General features: G+C 42.8%; 2 protein-coding genes across 2 annotated transcripts in view; both read right to left on the reverse strand.

Moving 5' to 3' along the window:
- LOC127641330 (ladderlectin-like) overlaps positions 1-24196 on the reverse strand; it is a 31439-nt gene extending 7243 nt beyond the window's left edge. The window contains exon 1 of the mRNA XM_052124289.1: positions 24161-24196. The gene's annotated coding sequence lies outside the window, so the exon portion shown is untranslated. The remainder of the gene's footprint in view (positions 1-24160) is intronic.
- LOC127641334 (ladderlectin-like) lies at positions 22342-24030 on the reverse strand. The gene is made up of 5 exons (XM_052124296.1): positions 23963-24030; positions 23704-23789; positions 22969-23091; positions 22729-22840; positions 22342-22571 (listed from the first exon to the last, which is right to left on the reverse strand). The coding sequence occupies exons 1-5, from the start codon at positions 24021-24023 to the stop codon at positions 22504-22506; spliced, it is 450 nt and encodes a 149-aa protein (XP_051980256.1). The 5' UTR covers positions 24024-24030; the 3' UTR covers positions 22342-22503.
- Positions 24197-26737: the final 2541 nt, after the last annotated feature.

Here is a 26737-nt window from a genome sequence, read left to right on the forward strand (position 1 = left end):
TAGACATGTCTCACAGGCTTGGCACTAATCAGGTCAAAGGCGTGTCGCAAGGTTTCGTCTTGGTGACTGCTCTAGCGGGAAATCCCCTGCAGGTGGATTCCCTAAGGGTGTTTGTTCTTTTAAGCGGTGCTTTGAAATCAATGCAAATAATCTGTGTACCGCAGAGGAGAAAAATTCCACCTGCATCCGTGTTAAAAATGGAACGCATCTTTAATTTGTCAAATGAATGTAGCATTAGTTAATAATAAGATTACACAGTGTAGTAAAACAAGTGCACACTCACTGAGCACTTTCTTTGAAACACTATATTATACCGGCTAGGGCTTCCCTTTGCTCTAAAAACAGCCTTTATTCTTCATGGCATGGATTCCACAAGATGCTGGAAACATTCCTTTGAGATTCTAGTCCATGTTGACATGATTGCATCAAACATTTTTTACAGATTTTTCAGCTGCACATGGATGGTCACAGAATTTCCCATTCCACCACATCCCAAAGGTGTGAAAGAGTGTGTGTCCAAACTTATGGGGCTTTTCCACTGCACGGTACAATTCGACTCAGCTCACTTTTTTGGGGTTTTCCACTGTGAATAGTACCTGATACATTTTTAATACCACCTCGGTCAAGGTTAGGGATGGGCGATACCACTTACTCCCCGTCTATCCCTTACTTCGACATTGTGTCGAAGAAGCGACACTAGGGGTCTCTATTGAGAGCCATTCTCATCATGAGAATTGGCAGACAGAATTTGCATGTTCCGCCCCCGGGCATACGAGTATAAAGGGAGGGGAAATGCGTCTGTCCATTCAGAATTTTTCTTCGAAGCCGACCGGTTGTGTGATCAGCGAGCTGTATTCACAAGAATGTTCACTTCATCTCTAAAAGAGCGTATGCTGTTGGATCTACGGCGCATATCAGCCCGGTGCTCCCCTCCAAGGCCTGTAGGAGGACGTCGTCACTGACCTCCAAAGCCTACAGTACCGCCAAACAGGCCGCTTCTGCCTTGCATGCCATGGCCCTCTTGCAAGTCTACCAGGCCAAGGCACTTAAAGATCTGCACTTGAGTATTCCTGACCACGACGTGTTGCAGGAACTGCGCTCAGCGTCCAACCTTGCCCTCAGGGCCACAAAGGTCACAGCGCGGACACTCGGGGAGGAAATGGCCACCCTCGTTGTTCAGATATGACATCTGTGGCTGAACCTGGTCGAGATGAGGGACGCGGACAAAGCAGAACCTCTGAAACTTCCACATCTGGATGGGATGCAGAAAATCTAAGTGACCTACCACCTGCCGTCGTAGACACTATCAACCAAGCCAGAGCTCCCTCTACCAGGCAACTTTACTCCCTGAAGTGGCGCTTGTTCACAGAGGTGCGCAGTCGGGTCAGTGCTCTCATTACTGAAGGAGAGGTTGGAGGGGAGGCTGTCCCCCTCCACCTTGAAGGTATATGTTGCCGCTATCGCAGCCCACCATGACGCAGTACACTGCAAGTCTTAGGGTAAGCACGACTTGATTATCAGGTTCCTTAGAGGTGCCCGGCGGTTGAACCCTCCCTGGTCAAGACTGTTCCCCTCCTGGGATCTCTCAGTGGTCCTTTCGGGCATTCAGAGATCCCCCCTTCGAGCCGCTAGAATCAGTTGAGCTCAAGGCCCTCTCCCTGAAGACGGTCCTCCTGATCGCTTGCTTCCATCAAGAGGGTCGGGACATGCAAGCGTTCTCTGTCAGCGACACTTGCCTGGAGTTCGGCACGTGCCCAAGTTTCCTACGACTCCCTTCAGGGACCAGGTAGTGAACCTGCAAGAGCTCCCTCAGGAAGAGGCAGACCCAGCCCCTTCGTTGCTGTGTCCATTGTGCACCCTGCGTACTTATGTGGACCGCACGCAGAGCTTTAGATGTTCTGAGCAGCTCTTTGTCTGCTTTGGTGGACAGTAGAAAGGGAACGCTGTCTCCAAAAAGAGGCTTTCCCGCTGGATAGTTGACACCATAGCATTGGCCTATCACACCAGGCCATGCCCGCCCCTTGCGGGTCCGAGCACACTCAAAGTGTTGCATCCTCATGGGCATTGGCCAAAGGCACCTTCCTAGCAGACATATGCAGAGCAGCGGGTTGTGCAACACCCAATACCTTTACGAGATTTTACAATCTCAGGGTTGAGTCTGTCTCGACCCGTGTTCTCTCAGGTCCGAGCACGCAGAACTCGGGAATGCAGAACGTCTGACCGGGTGTTCCGCTTGCACATAGCTCCTTTTCCCTCCACTGAGGATATCACGTGCACTCTTTTCCCGCAGGAGAGTCCACTAGATTCGCGCTCCATGGATGTTCTTCTTCCCTAGCACTCTGGTCCATGAATTCAGTGGAGGAATTCCCCGACCAGATCCAATACGGGTACTAAAATTACTCTGTACTTGAATAGGTGCTCCACAGGAATGGTCCTTGTGGATTAATCCCCCTGTGTGTATTTTCCGTGGTATGGTCTCGCGTCTCCCTTGCGCAGTTCCCGCTGCCCCCAGTCGCCGTGTTTGTAGCAACTCCTCCCTTTCAGCAGGTAGGATCTATCACCGTGCCTTTTCCACATGTGGCCTGAAAAACCATGTGATGTATTTTGCCACTCTTTACCTCCCCCCAGCCTGGACAGGTGGTGGTCTCCACGGGGTCTTTTCCCCCTGAATGAATAGAAAAGAATGCCTTCCCCGATGCATGTGATAGCATTAAGATAGCCCCAGCTGCTTTAACTCTATGTGAGAAACATAGAGAGAGAAAAGGTGTGGCTGGCTCCCATGCTTGGCATGTCACTTTGTTTCCCCCTTCGGTATGCCGGGAACCAAAAAAGTTTATGAGGATTTTATGGGGCGTTGGGGAAGGGTACGTGCAGTCTGACGCAGCCTGTTGTTTTGGCACGCAACCTGCATCAGCAGCGCACGTACACTATTCATAACGTCGAAGTGAGCCTCAGACGGGGAACGTCTAGGTTACTGTTTTAACCTCCGTTCCCTGATGGAGGGAACGAGATGTTGTGTCCCACTGTCCACGGCGCTGAACTGAGCCACTGCAATGGCCGATGTAATATATAATGACCTTATTCTTGGCTCCTCAGTGCAAAACCAGAATGAATAGAGGCATGATTCCCTCCCTTTATACCCGTATGTACGGGGGAGGGACTTGCAAATTCTGTCTGCCAAATTCTCATTGGCCTTTTCTCAAGTTCAGAGGTAACCGAGGCCTTCAAGTCAACTAGCGTCGCTTCACTTGACTCAACGTCTCATTCCCTCCATTAGGTAACGGAGGTTACAACAGTAACCTAGCCATTCTTTTCAGTAAAGTTTTTTCCCTTTCTTATATATATTTGTTTGTTATTATGTCTCCTTGTTAGTGTTTGGTCTCTTTATATTTGATATTTTAACACTTTAGGTTATTATCCTTCCATGAGTTCCCTTAAACTTAAAATATTTTATACCTGTTGAATAATGTTACATTAAATAATATTAAATGAAACCCCATATCACTGGTATCAGTACTCAAAATGTATAAACCCATCTTAAATAAACTTCAACGCACTCTGAAACACTCAAATAATAAATAACAATGTATTTATGTAAACAAAAAGATATCAGATTTCAGAAAGTACACAAATATGAGTTAAAAAAAAGTATGTAAATTAAATACAGTATATCTTCAATAAATCTCAAAGCTTTCATTCAAAACTTATTCAACCCAAAATATCAATTCTCAATATCAAATACACTCTTATGAATATTTGTACATGTAACTGGTCTGTCGTCTGCGTTGTGTTTTCGGGTTGCGTATGAGAAGAACAGGACAGCATTCGGCAGCTCTTTTCGGGAGTTGACATCTCTGGGATGTCAACTCCCGAAAAGTGCCTGCTCTCTTGTGACTACCAGCAGCTTTCACTGAGCGTTTCTGGCCAGCTGTTAAGTTGAATAAGGGTCTGGCAATGCGTGAGCAACTTGGAATGAAGGATTGGTAGTACAGGACCATACCAAGAAACGATCTGATCTTTTTTTGTGAAGGTGTGGTTTTGTTGTCCTTCATTAAGTCCTCCTTTTGAAAAGCAGAGATGACTTTAACTTTCTCCTCATCAACTGAAACACCAGTACCATCTATCACATGGCCCAGGAACTTTACGGATTTTCTCAGAAAGTGACATTTTTTAGGTGCTATCTTCAAGTTGCTGGTTCTCAATCGAGAAAACACGATCTCCAACCGCTTCAATGCCTCCTCTTCAGAAGGTGCAAAGACCAACAAGTCATCCAGATAACAGAGCAGAGTGGAAAAGTTAAGGTCTCCAAAAATGCTGAGCATCATGCGCATGAAAGAAGCAGGGCTATTGCAAAGACCTTGAGGAAGACGATTATACTCATACAAGCCCATTGGTGTTGTGAAGGCAGTGTATCGTCGGTCAGACACATGCAGTGGGATGTTGTAAAATCCTGAAGTTAAGTCCATGGTGCTGAAAAGGGCATTACCACCCAAGGCTGCGAGACAATCAGCTTGATGGGGTAGAGGGTGGGCGTCTTTGATGGTTTTAGCATTGAGCCAGCGAAAATCAGTGCAGACCCTCAGATTACCGTCTTTTTTCCAGACCATCACCAAGGGTGACGCATACTCACTGACAGACTTGCTGATTATGCTTTTCTCCTCCATCTCTGACAACACTTCTCTCAATTTTTGATAGTGGGCAGGTGGGATGCGGCGGTAGGGCAGACGGAATGGATGCTCATCATAAAGATGGATCCTGTGCACAAAATCCTTTGTCTCTCCACAATCCAGCTTATCCTTTGAGAAAACATCATGGTAGGATACAAGAAGATCCGTCAATTTCCTCTTCCAGACCTCAGAAACCTCACATCCATCAATGTCAATATCTTTCAGACCATAGTCTCCCAGCAATCGTGCAAGATCAGAGGATGTAGCAGTTTTAATATGCATTGACTCAGAAACGTGACAATGGGTTCTACTTAAGCCCTGAATGACAGTGAGATCCTCCATAGCTAGACAAGAGGAAACGTCGGCCAGTTTAGTGTTACGGCGAAACGTCACTGATGCTGGATTAGGGTTAAGGATCTTCATTGGCACCCATCGATTGCCCCACATTGGTGTAACTGCCCGTCCAACAAGGATGTTTCTAGGTGCTGAACGTGCAGTGGTTGGCTCAACAATCACAGTACTTCCTGGAGAAACAGGCACATTAGCTGGCAATTTGCCCCAAACAAGATGCTCACATTTGGGAAGCAGAGTGATTGCCTGACAGAGCTTCACAGTCCCAAGTTTATCAGGCTGTTGAGGCCCAGACCACCGGGAGATACAGCTCAGAAGTTCAAGGAATTGCTCACACTCAGGATTATTGTTATTGCAGGAAACAAGCTCCCAGTACTTGTCATGCGATTTCATCTTCTGCACAACACATTTGATCACATTACTTCCTATTATAAACTCATCTCTTTGTCCAGGCACCACAAGAGTAGGAACGACAAACTTAAAACCATAGACTTCAATCTCCAAGTCAGTATGAACACTTCGGCTGAATCGTAAGGCCACCACAGCCAACAAGGACCACATTACTCGCAATCATTTGAGGATGCGGAAGAAGACCATCAGCTTGCAGCTTGGACTCACCCTCTTCACTAAGCGTGCAGGCCATACTACCAGAATCCAATAACCCCTTTAATGTGCAACGGTCGCAGACTGTCACAGAAGCATAAAACAACTCACTTGCCCCATCAACTCTCTGAGACCCCACATATAACACGGTTTTGTCTTCTGGCAATAGTTTGCAGCTGTTAGCGAAAACATTTTGCACATCTTCTGTGAGGGAGGTTTTACTTAAACTGCCCATGCTACCCCTCTCATCGCATGGGCTCTTCAGTTTAACTGAGCAGTATCGGAGGGAGATGTAGGGCATGCTGCTTTAGGACAGTCTCTCTTAAAGTGGCCAGGACTGAAACAGTGACGACATAGCCTTTGAAGTCTACAATGTTCATACGTTGTGTGTTCCTTGGATCTACAGACCCTACATGCAGTGCTTAAGTAGGTTTTGAAATCTGTAGTTTTGCCTGGGTGAACCTGACTGGGCGAAATTAAAGAGGCAGTGCACAAAGACAGGACTCTATCCATCATGCCAACAATGTGCTGAAGGCTGGTATCTGGAGAGAAAGGAACAGCATATGGATTAAGAGGACTTACAGGAGTCAGACACTGGTTGCTTGCTGACAAGGACATTGTGTGCTGCTTCCTCGAAGAGACTCTCTTTAGATCCCTCTGATGACTATCCAAGCGCTCCTGGACCTCAGCGGCGCTCCACTTCTCAGCTGGCTTAAACTGAAAAGACATAGCAAGACTCGGGTCCGGGCAATGTGAAATAAACATCATGACTGCTTCAGCAGCGGGATCCTCAACACTCTTATTATGTCTGCGCAAGCACTCATTAGCAACATCTATGGACTTGTTAAGCCGTATCCAGTAATCCATGGGACTTTCATCTGCTCTAGGGACAGTGTTATAGAAGTCAGCCATAGGCATGTTAGAATAAGACAACTCACTGAAGTTGCGTTTCAGTATGTCAAACACTGCATTTGGTAGCTCACCTGCACTCAGTTCAGGTCGGCTTCGCAGGGACACCTTAACCAAATCTCTTGCTTTGCCAGCCAATCTGCTCAGGATGAGATCAGAGACATCAGTTTGCGTTCGGCATTTCATTCTGTTCAAATAACTGTACATCATATCTTCCCACTCATGCACAGTAAATGAATCACTCTTATCTCCCCTGAAGAATGGTGGAGGTGGTGCATCTTGCTGTACTATCACCTTGAGGCTAGATTTATCAATGTCGTCACTTGAGTGCTGAGACTGGCACGGTGGATTAGACTGTACTGGGCTGGGCTGGCGCGCAAGGTTAAGGCTGGCTGAAATATTCTCTCCTATTTTCTGAGCCAGATCTGAAATGATACCCCCTAACGACTCAGGAGTGACAACACGTTCAATATCAGGGCGTATGATTGGGGTGGAGCTAGCTGCTGGACCTACAGAAAAACCAATCGCTGAATCGGCTGTGTGCACATGGTCAAGTCCCAAATTAGCTAACGCTCTCCCTCTCCCAGAACAACGTGTAAATTCAGACACCCCCTCATTACGATACATTTTGAAATGACCTCTGCCCAGTGGAAAAGTGACATTAGATTGTTTCACGGGACTGAAATAGTCTTTGCTAGGATCCTCAAACATGTTTCAATTTGAGAAATGAAACGGATAAAACATGTAAAGATTACAGCAAATTATATGCCACAAACAGCAAAACCTTGACTGTTGAAAAGTTCAGATATGCAGGGAAATATATTAAATCAATTGACTCAAACAGTTCAATTTCAAAAGTCATACAAATAAAATATATATTTTTCTCAAAGTCAGTTAAATACTTTTCCTTTGTTTAAATGCACCAACAGTCATTGATTATATTGTACAGATAAAGGATAGCCTACGATGCATGAAGGAAACTGAAGCATCCCGCGGTGCTTTTCACAGTTTCTGTCGTTCAATATGCACCAACGAAAGCGCTCCAGAGAAAGAAGAAAAAAAAAAGTCAATAACTCTTTACCGTTCCTTTAAGATACAATAGTTCGATCCGCGATGTCACAAGCTGTAGGCCTACATCTCACACAGCGCCCTCCTTATGCGCTGAAGCACGGAGCCGCCACGAGCGATGGCGATGAGGAAGATGATCGGCGAGGAAGAAGGTCGGCGAAGCGTGCGAGCCGTCACGCAACCACAGCGATCGGCTAAGCGCTGATCTGACGATCCGAAATGATCACGGCACCAAGTGTAACTGGTCTGTCGTCTGCGTTGTGTTTTCGGGTTGCGTATGAGAAGAACTCACAAATCACAAATCTTTAATTCCTGATATACAAACAAATGTAAATCAGCCTCTTAGTGAAAGTCGCCCTCGTTAATGCTCTCACTGCATCACCAATGCAAAGAGAGAGAAATCAATAAAATGCATAACAGAGAACATACCTGATATACAAACAAATGTAAATCAGCCTCTTAGTGAAAGTCGCCCTCGTTAATGCTATAAAACAAATGTGATGTACACTTGTCACATGTGCTCTCATTTAACATTTAGGCCCAGATGCAAAAATATCAATTAATCGGGATGAAATTACAAAAATAAACACACAAATAGGTAAAATAATATTATACACATGAAATAGAGTGAAAATATAGACATAAAAGCAACAATTAAAATTAGGATTAAAGATGATTATCAGGAGCCCAAAATAACCTCACCTCTCACTGCATCACCAATGCAAAGAGGAAGAGGAGGGGACAGAACGGGAAATTATATTGACTCATGACATCACATTAATTAAAGAGAAAGGTACTGTACCCGCACCTAGAAGGAAAAAAGAAAGTAGAGCTCAGTTAAAGATACCATGTCCTGAGCCGCGTAAGACACAGAGATCAACAGCTGGGGTACACAGTAATCTAAATAGATTACCTAAGTCGGCTTGTAATTCAATGACTTTGAGCCCTGATCTGCTTTCCCAGGTGTTGGCAGGTATGGTCCTTTACACTTCAGGGGGACTCCAGGGGGGGCTTGAGGAATAAACAAAAGTTAGTAGTCACCGAGGACGTTGACTGTCAGCAGGGGAGAGTGTAACCAGGGGAAGTGAAAAGATCTTACATATAAATGTGTAATTGGGACTGATGTCATATAGTACTAGTAATGCATGAATGATGTATACAGATACTGATTCAATTCTGTTAAATTATGACGCTGGCCCTTTAAAACTTTGGTTGCTGAGCTCTCGTCTGGAAGTCAGTATCGCGGGAGTTAGTGTCGAAGCTGCGCGGGTATCAGAGTGTGAGCAGCGCGATCAGCAGAGTATATGTTGCTTTATCCGTGTGTTGAGATATACAAGTGATAACTCGATAAAAAACCAAAAGGGTGAAAGATATCCACTTGTATTAGCTCGATATTGAATCAGTGGGAAGTAAACTGAGGTGATGACGATGCAATATGTGACGATTGATGACAACTGATCGTGAGCCATGTGAAGTGTTTCTCTTTGTGTCCAAAAATACTGTTCATTGATCTATCGAAGAGCGTAAGTTTGTTGTATTACTTACCTGTTCTGTAATGAGTGATATTATGTGTATAATTGTTTGTTATGTAACAGTTAAGTGATATATTTCTTGTTGAATGCAGAGGGGAGAAATAGTGCTGAATAGGCCCTCTGTGAGACCCAGATTGTGTTCGTCAATACCGAGTGAGTTTATTTCTTTGATATGGAAGTTTTCTATACATTTCATGCAAGTATTGTGAATTTTATGTAACTTTGACGTGCATGTTGAATTACTGTGTATTGTTTGTATTTACAGAAAGAGTGTAAAGGCCACTGCCGTTGTCTTTTGGTGTTATAGTTACAGAAAAGCCACATTTAGGTTTTGTTTTGTACTTTTGTAAATTCCTGGATTTTATGTTTCCTAAAACATTTTCAACCCCGAAAAGCCAAAGCTACTTTTTTTTAATGCTGTGCCTCTACGGTCACAGTCGGAAATAAAAGACCCTGAGTTAAGTTTGCCTGTGTTTTGGACCTTTCATTCCTCTGACAGCAAGCTGTTAGCCCGGCAACACTTATTTGGTACCAGAAGTGGGGTCTCCTTTGCTAGCATTTGGGGTTTTTAGTTGGGTTTGTGGCATACTAATATATAACGGTAGTGGTGAAGAGGATTTCAGAGCCATCGTCCAGAGTGTCTACAACGAGTGGCGTGGCGTGACTGGAGAGACGTTGAGGGAGCAAGACATTGGTGTTCTGAAGCAGCAGAGTGCTCACGCTGTCGTAGAGGGTGAAGGGGACCACTCAAGGCGGATAACTTCAAGTGAACTTGTGTGCAAACTTTTACTGTTGTGTGACAGTGGTGTGTTCTGAGCCAGAGACTGCATCGGAACATGGACCAGGACCCAAGTGAGCTCGACGCTCAAGCTGGACCTAGCCACAATGTGGACGGGGCAGAGGCTGTAGACTATGGTGATAGAGGTAACCCGGTGGCACAGCTCCAGTCACAAATTTTGGAGTTGGGGCAAAAACATGACCAAGTACTGTCTGCTCTTGCCAACATGAGTAATGCTAATACCAGATCTTATGTATACATTCCACGAGAGCGTCAAATTGTTCCTTTCAGTGGTGATTGTTGTAAGGATAACCAAGCGGTAGATGAGTTTATTGATGAAATTGAACGAGTCATTCGAGTCCGGGGTTTAAACAGTCAGGATCAAGTAGACTTTATTCTTTCTCATTTGAGAGATTCAGCCTTGGATGAGATGAAGCTGTGTATGGGGGGAGAGATAAAACAACCTCAGGAGCTGTTTTCTTATTTAAGGGGAGCTTTTAGAGAAAAACACACAACACCACAGCTGTTACATGCATTTTATGCACGCAGACAATCAGATGGGGAAGATCTTCGCGACTTTTCCCATGCTTTGTCTCAGCTTTTAAATGCTGCTCTCCAACAGTCCTCTCATGTTGTGTCTGACCCACAGCTAGCTCTCAGAGACCAGTTCATTGAAGGGGTGCGAGACTCTACCCTTCGCCGGGAACTGCGCAGGTTTGTGAGAGAGCGGCCACACAGTACGTTGTTTGACGTCCGTGATGAGGCTATGATGTGGTGCGTGGAAGACAAACCTCGCAATGCCAATGTTGCTCGAAGTAGAAAAATTGTGGGTGCAGGGCCGGTAGAGATATCAGAGCAGCCTGACTCGGGCGGTACAGTGCCCACGGAGCTAGCTGCAACTCTGCAGGAAGTGGTTAAGGTTATCGCTCAGCAAGGCAAAGCTATTGGTGAGCTTACCAGTGCAGTACGTGAACTTACCATGCAGAAAGCCAATGTTCCAGACAAGAACACAAAGCCCAAATTCAGTCCAAGGTATACCGACGATGGTCGGCCAATCTGCCTAAGATGTGAAGGAATAGGACATTTAGCTCGAAACTGCAGTGCACCACATGGCTCAAAAACGGCGTCCAGTGCTGCCTCAGTACCGGGAAACGGGGTCCCTCCATTGCAGTGAGCCGAGCAATGCGAAGCAAGCCTGAAGGCTCAAACAGTAGCCCATTGACTAAAGAAAGGTTTCTTGAGCGTGCAGTAGGCACATGTCCAGAGGTAGATATCTACATTGGTGGTGAGCCTGCTCATTGTTTATTGGACACAGGAAGTAATGTGAGCACACTGACTAAGAGTTTTTTTAGAGAGCATCTCCATGGGGATGATCAAGACATTCATTGTACAGCTAAGTGGCTCAAGATAACTGCCGCCAACAAGCTACCGTTACCGTACCTTGGATATGTGGAATTAGACATCCAAGTTATGGGACTAACCATACCGAACTGTAGATTCCTAATAGTCAGGGATGAGGGTGTTCAAGAGCCAGACTCGAATCCACCTGGCATAATAGGAATGAATATAGCTCAAAGGTGCAGACAGCTTGTTCTTTCTGAGTTTGATAACACTCTAGGAGGTCATTTGGACTCTGTGTGGGGGGAAGCTTTCCAGCGAGTACAGGAGGTGGAGCTCATTGAAAAGGTGTCAATGGCCAGAGTAAGTGGCAAACGCCAAGCATATATACCCGCAGCCTCTGTTGCCACGGTCTATGTTAGAGTCCACAAGAGACCAGCGGACAGTGATGCTTGGGCATTGTTAGAGCCAGGAAACAGACCCTTGCCTGGTGAGTTGGTCCCTGTTCCGACCTTAGTGCCCCCTCATAGACATGTGTTTCCAGTCCAGGTGGTAAATTTTTCATCAGATGATGTTTGATTGCCTCCTAAGACTCCGGTGGGTGTACTTAGCCATTGTCAATGTGTCGAGAGTAACCCCTGTGAAGTGAGGTTTCAACGCATGTCTGCTGATCAAGAAGTAGTCAATGTTGATCAAGAAGTTAGACAAGAGCCTGACAGTGACATGAGACACCTGCTAGATAGATTACGGATAGGAGGTACGTCAGAGCAACAGATAGAGCTGGGTGTACTTTTGGAGAAATATGCTGATGTATTTGCAGTCTGTGAGGAGGACCTTGGGTACACGGACAGGGTGAAGCATGAGATCCCTTTGGTAGATGATGCTCCAGTTACCCAACCGTACCGACGCATACCTCCGAACCAGTTTGAAGAAGTCAGGGAACATATTTCCAAGTTGCTCAGAAAAGGTGTCATACATGAGAGTTCCAGTTCTTATGCCTCACCGATAGTGCTGGTGCGCAAGACTGATGGGAGTCTCAGACTTTGTGTGGACTATAGGAAATTAAACTCTAAGACCAGACGTGATGCTTTCCCATTACCACACATAGATGAGAGTATGGATGCCTTGGGAGGGGCAGAGATTTTTTCGACAATAGACCTTGCCAGTGGCTATCATCAAGTTGCCGTACATGAGAAAGACCGCCACAAGACTGCATTTATAACTCCGTTCGGGTTATATGAGTATTACCGTATGCCTTTCGGGCTTTGCAATGCACCATAGCGTTTCAGCGCTCATGCAGTCTATCATGAGTGACCTGGTGTTTCACATTGCCCTTGTTTACCTAGACGACTTGCTAGTGTACTCGTCTACTTTCTCCGATCATCTTGCAAGACTGGAAACGGTGTTCAAAAGGCTGAGAGATACTGGGCTGAAGGTCAAGGTAGAGAAATGTAATTTCCTGCAGTCTGAGGTCAGGTTTCTTGGACATCAAGTTTCAGCTCAGGGAGTCAGCACGGACCCTGACAAAGTAAGTGCAGTTAAGCAGTGGCCAACACCTAGTACCCTTAAGGATCTCAGATCATTCCTGGGCTCCTGCAGTTATTATCGAAGATTTATAGAGGGGTTTTCCCAGGTGGCTGGTCCGCTGCATGACGTAGTCAATGCCTGCCTCCGAGGGAATAGTGCTGGTAGGACAGATAAATTGTTTAAGGACTCTTGGTCTCCCCTTTGTCAGTCAGCCTTTGTGCAGCTCAAAGAGAAGTTGAGTAGTGCACCCACATTGGGATATGCTGATTTTACCCTCCCGTTTGTTTTGGAGACGGACGCTAGCAAGCTTGGGTTGGGTGCCGTTTTATATCAGCATCATAAAGGGAAAAGGAGTGTGATAGCATATGCGAGCAGGAGGCTACGCGGGGCGGAACGAAATGATCGTAATTATAGCAGTATGAAGTTGGAGCTGTTGGCTCTCAAGTGGGCGGTGACAGAAAAATTCCGGAGTTACCTGTTGGGATCCCGGTTCACCATCATCACTGACAACAATCCCCTCTGTCGCCTTACAACGGCCAAGTTAGTGGCCATTGAGCAGCGCTGGGCAGCTCAACTTGCTGTTTTCGATTTCGATGTGAAGTACCGTCCTGGGCGATGCAACACAGCGGCGGATGCACTCTCTAGGAGACCAGGATTGGATGAGGTGGAGCCTGAAAGTGAGGATATGGAGTATGATGGCTGTGTCGCTATCTGCAATTCCCTTAGAACCGGAACACCCTTAGGGCCTGATCTGGTGGCCGCAGGGATTGAGTGTGGTAGAGTTTGGCAGATGCAAGCGTCCATTGCAGATGAGGACGGTGTTGGTTGCGAGAATACACCTACCTTGCCGGGATACTCAAAGGCAGATCTCCGCCAGTTTCAGGAGACCGATCCGACTCTCTGTGTCTTTAGGAAGTTCCTGAGCAGAAAAAAAAGCCAACTTACCAGGAGAGAAAAGAGTTGTCCAAATCTGTGCGGTCCCTATTGAAACAGTGGAAGAAAATAAGGGAGAAAGAAGGACTTCTGTATCGTGTAGTGGAAGATGTTCACAATGGGGAGTGCCACCAGATACTGTTACCTACATGCCTGACTGAGCAGGTTCTGAAAAGCGTCCATGATCAATTGGGGCATCAAGGCATAGAACGAACCCTGAGCTTGTTAAAGCAAAGGTGCTTTTGGGGAGGTATGTACGAGGATGTGGAGAAATGGGTGAAAAGTTGTCAGCGGTGTGTGTTGGCAAAGATGCCGCACCCTAAAATCCAAGCACCCTGGACACCATTTCTAGCTTCCCGACCACTGGAAGTTGTTGCAGTAGATTTTACCACTCTAGAGCCAGCTACAGATGGCCGTGAAAATGTCCTTGTGGTGACGGACGTATTCACCAAATTTAGTCAGGCATTTCCAACCCGTGATCAAAAGGCAGAGACTACGGCTAAGATCATCCTAAAAGAATGGTTTTTGAAGTATGGAGTGCCACAACGCCTACATTCTGACCAGGGTAGGAATTTTGAGAGCGCTGTCATTGCTGAGCTTTGCAAGCTCTATGGAGTAAAGAAAACTCGCACGACACCACATCACCCTCAGGGAAATCCACAGTGCGAGAGGTTCAACAGAACTCTCCATGACCTCCTACGAACGCTCCCACCAGAAAAAAAACGCAAATGGCCAGAGCACCTAGCAGAGCTTGTGTATGCCTATAATGTGACGCCACATTCCTCAACAGGCTATTCACCATATCATTTGCTGTTTGGCATTCAACCCCATCTTCCGATCGATGCCTTGCTGGGCCAAGAACCAGATGCTGTCTTGGGGCAAGACTGGCTGAACGCACACAAGGAAAGACTCCTGGATGCACATGTCCGAGCAAAAGAGTATGTGGAGAGAAAAGCGGCAGACAGAGTGGCACAGCAAGAAGAGAAAGTGTATTGCCCAGCAGTGGAGGTTGGACAGTGTGTGTACCTGCGCCATCGACCTCCCGGGAGGAACAAAATCCAAGACGCATGGTCATCTACTGTGTATAAAGTAATAGAGGTCCAAGGATCAACATATGCGGTAGAGCCTATGGAAGGAGGACCGATAAGAAGGGTACACCGATCCAATCTCAGACCTTACATGAATAAGGTTCCGGTGCCAGCACCAAGAATTCGGAAGCCACCTGTTAAGGACATACATACCCCAGTTTTGGAGATGGAGATGCCATCACTGGATGTAGAGTGTGTGTTGGTGGAAGAAGTCCGATGTCCAAGGGAGGAACCAAGGCTTAAACCAACACTGGAAGTACAAGAACCACAAGTTATGGAACCTAGTAGTAGGACTAGAGATCAGGAGGAGGAAATTAATGAGGTTCCTCATGAAACTCTGGAAGTAGAGCTTGAGCCTGTTGGATTAGAGTCAGAAGATATTGACTTACCTGTTGAAGCGTCGGTGTTGGAGCTTGTACCCGCACCTAGAAGGAAAAAAGAAAGTAGAGCTCAGTTAAAGATACCATGTCCTGAGCCGCGTAAGACACAGAGATCAACAGCTGGGGTACACAGTAATCTAAATAGATTACCTAAGTCGGCTTGTAATTCAATGACTTTGAGCCCTGATCTGCTTTCCCAGGTGTTGGCAGGTATGGTCCTTTACACTTCAGGGGGACTCCAGCGGGGGCTTGAGGAATAAACAAAAGTTAGTAGTCACCGAGGACGTTGACTGTCAGCAGGGGAGAGTGTAACCAGGGGAAGTGAAAAGATCTTACATATAAATGTGTAATTGGGACTGATGTCATATAGTACTAGTAATGCATGAATGATATATACAGATACTGATTCAATTCTGTTAAATTATGACGCTGGCCCTTTAAAACTTTGGTTGCTGAGCTCTCGTCTGGAAGTCAGTATCGCGGGAGTTAGTGTCGAAGCTGCGCGGGTAGCAGAGTGTGAGCAGCGCGATCAGCAGAGTATATGTTGCCTTATCCGTGTGTTGAGATATACAAGTGATAACTCGATAAAAAAACAAAAGGGTGAAAGATATCCACTTGTATTAGCTCGATATTGAATCAGTGGGAAGTAAACTGAGGTGATGACGATGCAATATGTGACGATTGATGACAACTGATCGTGAGCCATGTGAAGTGTTTCTCTTTGTGTCCAAAAATACTGTTCATTGATCTATCGAAGAGCGTAAGTTTGTTGTATTACTTACCTGTTCTGTAATGAGTGATATTATGTGTATAATTGTTTGTTATGTAACAGTTAAGTGATATATTTCTTGTTAAATGCAGAGGGGAGAAATAGTTGCTGAATAGGCCCTCTGTGAGACCCAGATTGTGTTCGTCAATACCGAGTGAGTTTATTTCTTTGATATGGAAGTTTTCTATACATTTCATGCAAGTATTGTGAATTTTATGTAACTTTGAAGTGCATGTTGAATTACTGTGTATTGTTTGTATTTACAGAAAGAGTGTAAAGGCCACTGCCGTTGTCTTTTGGTGTTATAGTTACAGAAAAGCCACATTTAGGTTTTGTTCTGTACTTTTGTAAATTCCTGGATTTTATGTTTCCTAAAACATTTTCAACCCCGAAAATCCAAAGCTACTTTTTTTTAATGCTGTGCCTCTACGGTCACAGTCGGAAATAAAAGACCCTGAGTTAAGTTTGCCTGTGTTTTGGACCTTTCATTCCTCTGACAGCAAGCTGTTAGCCCGGCAACATATACATACATTTAACAGTACACTTTATGTACCTGTTACATGTGTTTTTTTTTTTTTTGTTTTTAATCTGTCACTCTATTTGCATCTGTGGACCCAAGAATATATTTATAATGTATACATTTTTAACTCTTATTCTTTTCTATAATCCGGCAATATATATTTTTTAATTGAACCGTAGCAGGCCTGTTCGTTGCTGGTGTACATAGTGGTCCAAGAATAAGACCTCTTCACTCGATTTAGAGTAGAAAGCAACAGAAAAGTACCATAAATCCTTGGTTCACTAAAACTGATTTTACCTCCTGGCATTAGAAGTCTGTCTCATCCATGATTGCAGTGATTACTTCATTCATTGTTTTAGTTAATGGCAGATCGGAAACACAACAGGAATATTTAGTGGGGAAATAGTCCTTATTTGTCGTCACTCCCATTGCTGTAATATTAGTTCTGGCTCTCGTTTGACAGCCTAACTAATTACATACACAAAATAACGTTTTTCACGCTATAAAAAGGAGACAACTGCTCCCCATGCATTCTACACTTGTCTTACATTACACATGTAAGTTCACACTATTGACACTACAATAAACATAAACACACACGTACTAAATGAAATACATTTTCAACACAACAACAAATAACTCTACTTAATTAAAACAATATACATTGCAACATTTATTTAAAGGTGCAGTATGTAAAATATAATATTCACCTTTTTTGCCAACGTGTGAACGGCTTGTAACGCAACTTTAAAAATGAGCCCTTCCCGGACTTCCTAGTTTACCTATTAAAACCTGTAGACTGATTTTTATGCGAAGGGAGAGGGTACCTTTTGTGGGGATAATCCAAAGGATGTGACGTTTATCCACGCTCCTGAGAGCCTTGCCTCAGACAGTAATAGCTTCTCTTCCGCTATTCAACTGTGACAACAAACTGGTTACTGGATTCCACTATCTTACAGATGGAATCCAGTAAACGGCCGGCTCCCAGCACAACACCGACTCCTACACAAACACAGATTAACCAAAAAAACAAAACAAAAAAACATTTTCTACTGAATCCCATCTTGCTAAGTGGAAACGTGATCGTGGTCAAGCAAAAACTAGAGTGAACATCGGCAGGGCATTTGATTCCTGGAGGAACCTTCGTTTGGTTTTGGGGATCAAAACTGACCCTGAATTGGACAGGTAAGCTTACATAACTGCAAAGCATGTGAAATATAGTGCCATAAGGATTGATCTGTGTCATTTTAGCTAAACTGCAATAACACATGAAATTAATGCTAGACAATGTTCAAAATGTAGCTAACAGCAATTGATAAAGCTGGCTAACTAGCTACCGCCGACATATGCTATCGTATAAATGCAGTCAATGTATAATGCAAAGAAAAGTGATTACTTCAAACTACAGTCTCGCATAGTCAGACCTTTATCCACACTTTGTTTTAGCCCTGTTCCAGCCTGCAGAGTCAAAAAATATATATTGTCTCAATATTATTTTGTAGTTTGTAGTAAAACTGTGTGATTTTAATTATGCTACCTCATCTATCAGCATGATGCTGGTGAATCACATTCAGTCTCTTTGTATTTTACGTCATTGTTTTGGTCCAAGCTAGCGCAACAGGTAGCTGGCTGCAGTTCACTTAACTGCCACAGGTGTCATTAATAACAAGGGTTTCTGAGTCTTACAGACTTCACCTTTAACAAAAGTAAAACTCTTTAAATTATTTCCCAGGGATACATTCAGCTTTAACCATCACAAATATGTAATGATACGTATGAAAGGGTTAATGATGAAACATAAGGATACTTGCAAATTCATATTTTGAGTTTTAAAGCCGAAATGTCACCGAATTGTAGGAATGACCCTCATAGTAAAATGGGTAATACTTTAAAATAACACAAATTAATAAAATACAAAGGCTTTATAATACGATATTAGACATTGTAGCCTAAGAATCGTGTACAGTATATGTATTACCTACTTAATCATTTTAATTGAAATTATTTGATATCAGGAGTTAAAAAGGCACCACTGAGAGCAGCAAAAGACAATTGATATAATTACGGGACAAACCAGTTCAATGGTCCTTCATCTGGGAAGAGCATTTAAAACTAACAAGGGTGCAGTGTGACACACAGTATTTTCACAAAGTTTAATAGCATAAGTTGTATTTAAATGCATTTGTATTTTCACATTTAGCAGCAAAGTAAATGTACAGTGCAAAATATGGTGAGCAAATATCCAATCGTGTCAGAAGCTAATTGTTTTTTGCTTTGGTTGCTTTGGTTTTAGAGAGAATCTCTATACATGTAAAACAATTTATAAAATAATAATCACAATTTACTCAACAGTACTATGGCATCACCTCAGTAGATTGAAAAGTTATGGGTCAGAAGCCTACTCGTTGTTAGGTGGTCCACACGACTCCAGTGGTTAAACCATGTCTTCAGAAGAGATATTATAGTGTAACAAAGACACAGGTAGGCTGGGATCCATAAGCAGTGTTTTATTGAAACTCACAGATATATGCAAGCAATGGTCAAGCAATGGGGAATCAGGGCAAACGTAGGCAGAGCAGGAGCATTGTGAGGGAAGCAGGATGTCAGGGCAGGCAGCAAGGGCAATCACGAAGAGACAGGCAAGGTTCAGGTAGGCAAGCAGTAATCAATCGTAGACAACAGGGCAAGCAAGGTCGGTAGGCAGATAATCAAACAGGAATGGTAGTAGAACGCTCAGTAGTGTAGCCGGAACAAACAAGACTTCGCCCTGAGTGTGTCACTGCGTGAAGCTTAAATAGAGGGAGCTGGGATGGGAATCAGCTGTGAATTTAATCAAGCCCGGTATGTGGGTAATTAGAACTCAGGTGAATCGGATCTCCGGTGGCCGACCGCGGAGTTGCTCTCGAAAGCGTTTGTGACAGAACCCCCCTCCTATAAGCGGCTCCTGAAGCGAGGAGCTGGTCGGCGCCGGGGTGGACCTCGAGGGCGGAGGGCCGGTCTCTCTGGATGGACTCTCGGACTGTGAAGGGTGTCGCGGGCAGTTGGCACGTAGATGCCCCGCTTGACCGCAGTAGAGGCAGAGGTTGTGCGAGAGGCGGCGTTCCTTCTCTTCGTGAGAGAGATGGGTCCGACCGACCTGCATCGGTACGGGTTCCTCGTGGAATGAGCGAGTCGGAGCTGCCGGCGCGAACCACCGGGTTGACCGCCTGGAGTGGATGAGGTTGTCAAGGCGTATGACGAGAGTGATGAATTGATCAAGAGACATACCTTCGTCGCGGCAGGCCAGTTCAGACTGAAGCTCGGCACTCAGCCCTTGTCGAAAGTGGAGCTTGAGGGGGCTTTCCGGCCAGCCGGTCTGCATAGCGAGGGTGCGGAAGGAAAGTGCGTAATCCGCTGCCGTGCGATTTCCCTGACGCAGGGCTAGTAGCTGTTCGCCCGGGCTCTTACCACTCTCGGGGTGGTCAAAGACGGTTTTCAGGCTGTCCATGAAGGATTCGAAGATCGTTTGGGCGAAACCCTGGTTGGACCAGATCGCGTTAGCCCAATCAAGAGCTCTGCCCATGAGCACTGAACACACGAAGAGGATCTTGCTCTCGTCGGTGGGGTAAAGCGCCGGTTGTTGGGAGAGGAAGACCGTGCACTGCATGAAGAAGCCTTTGCACTTCGAGGGCGTACCGTCAAACTTCTCGGGATGTGCGAGGCGAGGGCCGGTGATCGGTTGGTAGTGAGGAACGGCGTCGGCCGCTGGGCTGGCTGGAGGCGCGGTGGGCGCCGGTGCTAGCTGGCTGAGAGCTTGTACAGCCCGCATAATTTCATCCACGAGTTGATGGTGTTGTGCAGATAGCTGATTCGCTTGGGTGGTGAGCTCTTCAGCCATACGTGATATCACCACTGGATCGATGTTTGGCGAAGTCTTCTGTAACAAAGACACAGGTAGGCTGGGATCCATAAGCAGTGTTTTATTGAAACTCACAGATATATGCAAGCAATGGTCAAGCAATGGGGAATCAGGGCAAATGTAGGCAGAGCAGGAGCGTTGTGAGGGAAGCAGGATGTCAGGGCAGGCAGCAAGGGCAATCACGAAGAGACAGGCAAGGTTCAGGTAGGCAAGCAGTAATCAATTGTAGACAACAGGGCAAGCAGGGTCGGTAGGCAGATAATCAAACAGGAATGGTAGTAGAACGCTCAGTAGTGTAGCCGGAACAAACAAGATTTCGCCCTGAGTGTGTCACTGCGTGAAGCTTAAATAGAGGGAGCTGGGATGGGAATCAGCTGTGAATTTAATCAAGCCCAGTATGTGGGTAATTAGAACTCAGGTGAATCGGATCTCCGGTGGCCGACCGCAGAGGTGCTCTCGAAAGCGTTTGTGACAGATAGGTGTGGGTTGAGAAACAGATATTTTCAGAATATTCAATATTGAAGTCCTTTTTTATGATAAATTCTCCTTCCTTTACAGTAGGTGATGATATGCATGAAGAATGTGAATCACCAAAAACAAAAGAAGAAGAATGTGAAAGTGAAAGTTGAGATTTATTGTAAAAAAGGACTTCAATATTGATCTGTTTCCCGCTACCATCTATCATATCACTTCTGAAGACATGGATTTAAGGAGTCATATGGATTACTGTTATGCTGCTTTTATGTGCTTTTGGAGCATTGAAATTTTGTGATCCATTCACTTGCATTGTTAAGACTTACAGAGCTGTAATATTCATCTAAAAATCATTGTTTATGTTCAACAGATGAAAGAAAGTCAAACACATCTGGACGGCATGAGGGTGAGTAAATTATGAGAGAATTGTATTTTTGGGGAAACTATCCCGTTAATGCCCTCCAGGACTATATAAACCAGTGAACTCAGTGAACTGTAGAGAGTACATAAATATGAAGACAAAACCAAATTCTGGAGATTTTTAGCCAATTTTCTGGTCTGAAAAAACAATCAGCCAAACAAAAAAGAAACAGGACACATGTCACCATACATTAAATGTGCTAAATTGTGAAGTCAAACATATTTAAAGACCAAGCAGAGGAAGTCCTCGTGGCCAAATCACAAAACATTTGGTATCTCTGTAAAGCCCGTTGTGTCTGCTTTAAGATACCCTAAGATGTACAACGGTGGCAAGGAGGATCTTCAAGAAATTTATATTAAAAAAAACGACATTTCCTCTACAAAAGACAACAATGAATGACTGAGTCTCAAGAGGATGTTTAGATAAAACTGCAGCTTGATTGTAAATGACAGCCAATAAAAATATTCACTAGTGATATTTACTTTACCGCGACCCTGTACACAGGATAAGCGGTTGACGATGGATGGATGGATGGATATTTACTTTATTTTCTCATTTTACATCTCAAGCTCTTCACTGGCACTTTTGTAAACTGAAACAAATACACTAACTTTTGAAAAGAAATGAAAGACAAAATTGGTTTGGTGTGGTGGAATTGACCAAAACTAAAATAAAATAATAATAATAATAATAATAGTAATAATAATATATATATATTGAAATGGTTTATGTTTATTTTCGCTATTTGTTTGGATGATCTTAGTTTTAAACACTATAAACCGATAATTTGTATTTTTTATAATGAATTTTCATAGTATAATACTGACAGTCTGGGTAAAACAAGACTAAATCAGTCAAATCTGTACATAAAAGTAATTGAAAAGTACCAAAAAAGAAATGATGACGGCCTGGTAAAAAGTTTTTAATTCAGTTTTAACAAGACCTTCATATAAAAATCAACACTTGGGACATGAAATTGCCTGAAGTTGAAGAAACCCATATATATATATATATATATATATATATATATACAGTATATTTACATGTTTTATGTAACTTTGAGTTAAACTCCACACGGCACAAGATTTGTTTTTCAATGCTTTTAATGATTTAAGAGTCTTTCAGAGATTTTTTTTTTATATACTGAAAGATATACAGTCTCAAATTAAAGTTACAGAATTATTCTTATTATTCTTATTTTTGCAGATACAGTCATAATATTGAAATGTATGAAGTAACAAATGATCTCAAAGACTTTGAGCACAAAGAAAGCCCATTAAAACTGAACACTGCTCATCGTTCCAACGGCGTTCACCTGAATGGACATTAAATACACTTTTTAAAATAGGGCATGCCAATTTATATGTCACAGTACAAAACGTTTTTATTTATATTACAATTGAATGTGAAACTACCACACCAGGACTATAAATAAATATTGAAAGATTCAAGAAACCAGATTGCTTTCTTACTGGTTAAGTTGATCTCCAAGCAGTTCTCAGGAACATTGTAATTGTTCGGTTCATTAGAGCCCCAGTTGATGAAGTCAAATACAGACCCATCAGTCCACATCCATTGACCATCCTAATGAGTGAAAACAGGAAAACTGCTTTTCTCCATCCAGTCATTGCATTATTGTTATGTGCATACATTTATGTCCCTTCACAATGTGACTTCTGTTTCATCTTCATTTTAAAATTAGGATGACTTACTACTTCACCATCATGACCGCCAATCCAAGCACGTGAGGATACAGGAACTAGACTCAGTAGAAAATCATTGTCCAGTTTGCTCTGCACAGATGCCAGATTCCCACCAACACTTTGACAGTTTTTCTGAAAGATACACAAAAGTATTAGTGACATTGCGTATTAGTATTTTTGATGTATTTTTATTTTTTATTATAAAGTTTATTACATTTATTTTAGGGTCTGTAAATATTTTCCTCATTATTAGTTTCCTGCATTATTTATTTTCTAGCCTGATCTCATGAAAATGACTTAACTGTGGGAACATTTGTGCAAAAAGACATTAAGTGTTCGTTACACGTTTCACGGCAGTTTCGAGGTGAAATGGCCACAATTAAATTGTCTCCCTAACAGATGATGTTAATTCCTACCACCCTTCCTTAAACCTAAACCTAACTGATGGCATCATCAAAAGCAACACTGAGATGAAAGCACAATTTCTGAAGCAACCACGTCATTCTGTAGTGCTTCTATGCAGGGACGAATTACCGACCAGGCCAATGGGGCCAGTGCCCAGGGGCCCTTGATTACCAGGGGGTCCTTGAATGCCCGGTGATGCCCAGGGCTTTAAGGCTGCGCAATCTAGTTTGGTAATCCCCAAGCTTCAAAACCCTTTTGGGCATGAACAACCCCCCCAACAACTTTTGGTTATGAACAATGAACATTTCACTCCCCCACACTCAACAACTTTATCATTACCTCTGCTGTTGGCCAGTTAACCTGCTGAGGGAAGTATTTGTAGCATTGTACTCCAAAAGGTTTCCATCCAAATGGGCACCTTTTAGCTGCACAGTACAAAAACTTTAGTGTCTTACAATATTCACAGCCAACAACATTTTATTGATTAATATTGTAAGTTATTACAGTTATCCATATCCATTACTAAACAACTCAAATTTGTGATTGTTCATTCCATCTTGAATGACAATGAGTTTTTGCAATGGAACATAAATGTTACCTGCTGCACTCTGCAGGGAGAATAAACAGAAAAGAAGCAGAAGATTTCTCAGCATTGCCATGATAAACCTGGAAATGAATAAGCAGCAAAGGTAATATGTCTGCACTCATACTGTATACTGCACACACAGTGAATGTTAAAGATAATGTTAAAGTTACTTGAGTAAATTTTGAGTAAAGTGCTGCATTCAAAACTTACCAGGTTTTTCAGATAGTTGCCTTTAGCTTCAGTGTCAATTGTGTGACGCTTCATGAAGAACCCCACTTTTATAATTGAAATGACACTGAGTGAACAAACATCATGGGATGAAATTGTATTTGATTGTCTGGGATAAGATCTATGTATTTGAGTACCATTCACCTTTATGTGTCCTGTCAATAACATGAATATGAGATGTTATCAAGTAAAACAATAAAACACCTTTATTTGCACTATTATCATGGAGCTGTGGAGATCTGCATAGAGATTCACAGAAGAGCGATCATAGTCAAACATCTGTAAAAACATCTTGTGATATGTGTCTAAAACTTTCAATCAAACTTTTGTAAATTCAAGTCAAGTACAAAGAGTGCTGTTGTGGGTGGGTTGTAACGCCACCTGAAAACATTTGACATTTATGCATGAATTAATTGTGGTAATCAGATTGTACTTCTTCATAATAATGATATTATGCCACACCCTTGGAAAGATTTTCATTGAAAATGGTGAACGCAAAGGAAACATTCTAATAATAAAAATAATAAAAAGGTTCAAATTTACATTTTATTTATGTATTGCATGTCAACGTACATTTTTACATAATCAATCAATTGTCCAACATTATTTTAACACTGAGGAAAAGAGAAGACATTAAATCAACATATGATCACATGAGTTTGCCGAATAATAGTAAAACAAGTGCACATTTAAGATTTACATATCCTGATAAGAGAGTTTATCATTTTAATATTTACAAGTATACCTTTCATTAAATAAATATGCAGTATACCGGAGATCCTGTTGCACTTTCAACAAAGAAATGGTCAATCCTTCCTTATTTACCCTTTCCAGATAATTGTTAGATAGACTTCCATTTTAAACCGATTACAATTTTGATAGGCTTAGTACAAATGTTTAAAGTCTTAAATGTATGTAATTCTCAGCTCAAATATAATATGCTTTGCATTACAGCATAGTAAAATGTGTTCTTTCTTGTACTTTCAAATACTTCAATGAATTCATTTTCATCTATTGCACTGTTTCCACATGTTCCCCAGAACATCTGAACATGTGGAGTGGTGGTGGTGTAGTGGTCTAAAGCACATAACTGGTAAACTGGTAATCAGAATGTCGCTAGTTTGAACCCCACAGCCACCACCATTGTGTCCTTGAGCAAGGCACTTAACTCTAGGTTGCTCTGGGGGGATTGTCCCTGTAATAAGTGCACTGTAAGTCGCTTTGAATAAAAGCGTCTGCCAAATGCATAAATGTAAATGTAAACATCTTTGACAAAAATAAGTGCTAAATAATTTAATAATGCAATTAAGAGTTTAGAGTTACATTCTCACAGTGTCCCTTGATTTATTGTCCACTCTGTTTTGTCATGATACAATGACCTTTAATTGAAGATATATCTTTTGAAATGATATCACACACACACACACACACACACACACACACACCTGTTTGAAGTGTGTAACTCTTTTGTTTTATTTATATTTTCCTTTCTTTTGTGGTGTTAGTCATATGTTATGGGAAGATATTTGGGACATTAATTAGTGTGTGTGTGTGTGTGTGTTTTTGTGTGTGATTGTGTGTGTTTGTGTGTCAAACGCATAGTGTCACCTAATGTAAACAGACATCATGTTTATAGATATGTTGACATGTTTGTATATGAGTTTCAACTTGTTATTGTAATGTTTTGTGACAATTTGGCTGTTTATTTTATTAAACAAATGTTTTGTGCTGAAGTTGCTGTTTATGTGACTTTAAATGACAAGCGCATCCTAATGTTGATAGACATGGCTGCCTTTATTGGACGAGCATATATCACGGATGTATTGACTGTGCGTATGAACTGTTATTAGGTTGGACCTGTTGTTAGGCCAGTCACATCAAGCTCTCCCACTCTCATAACATGCGCACCAATGGTCCACCTCTGTCTAGTGCATTACATTTATAGTGAATTTTAGAGTTTATTCACATATCAAGCATTTCCATTCAGGAATTATTACTCACAATTAAAAAAAAAATTATAAAATAGTTGGATGGAAACCCAACTAGTGTTTTAAAAAATTACAATAAAGCAAGCAGAGAACAATTTCTGAACTTAATTTGTGAACAGAAAACCTACATACTTTAGGAACTGCAAGACGTAGACATGTCTCACAGGCTTGGCACTAATCAGGTCAAAGGCGTGTCGCAGGGTTTCATCTTGGTGACTGCTCTAGCAGGAAATCCCTTGCAGGTGTTCTGACAATCTGTCCTAACTCTCAGAATGTGCTACCAACACGTACCGCGCATGCGCAATAGGTTTCCTAGCGTATCTGAAGACACGCCCATAATTTTGAGCTACTTTCCTTAAAAATCACGAGTTTGGGTGAAAAAATGTAAGTAAAATCTTGCTGAATAGTAATACAATTACATATAGTATTTTATTGTAAAAAAATAAATAAAAAAACTCTCAATAATTAATCTGTATTGTCTGTGATAAAAATATAGGCCTACGCGATAGGAATTTGATGGTTAAACAGCACCTTTACATCACTGAAGCGTGTGTGTTCGGATATGGTATCT

Source organism: Xyrauchen texanus, chromosome 50, assembly GCF_025860055.1.
Source record: "Xyrauchen texanus isolate HMW12.3.18 chromosome 50, RBS_HiC_50CHRs, whole genome shotgun sequence".
Classification (NCBI taxonomy): Eukaryota; Metazoa; Chordata; class Actinopteri; order Cypriniformes; family Catostomidae; genus Xyrauchen; species Xyrauchen texanus.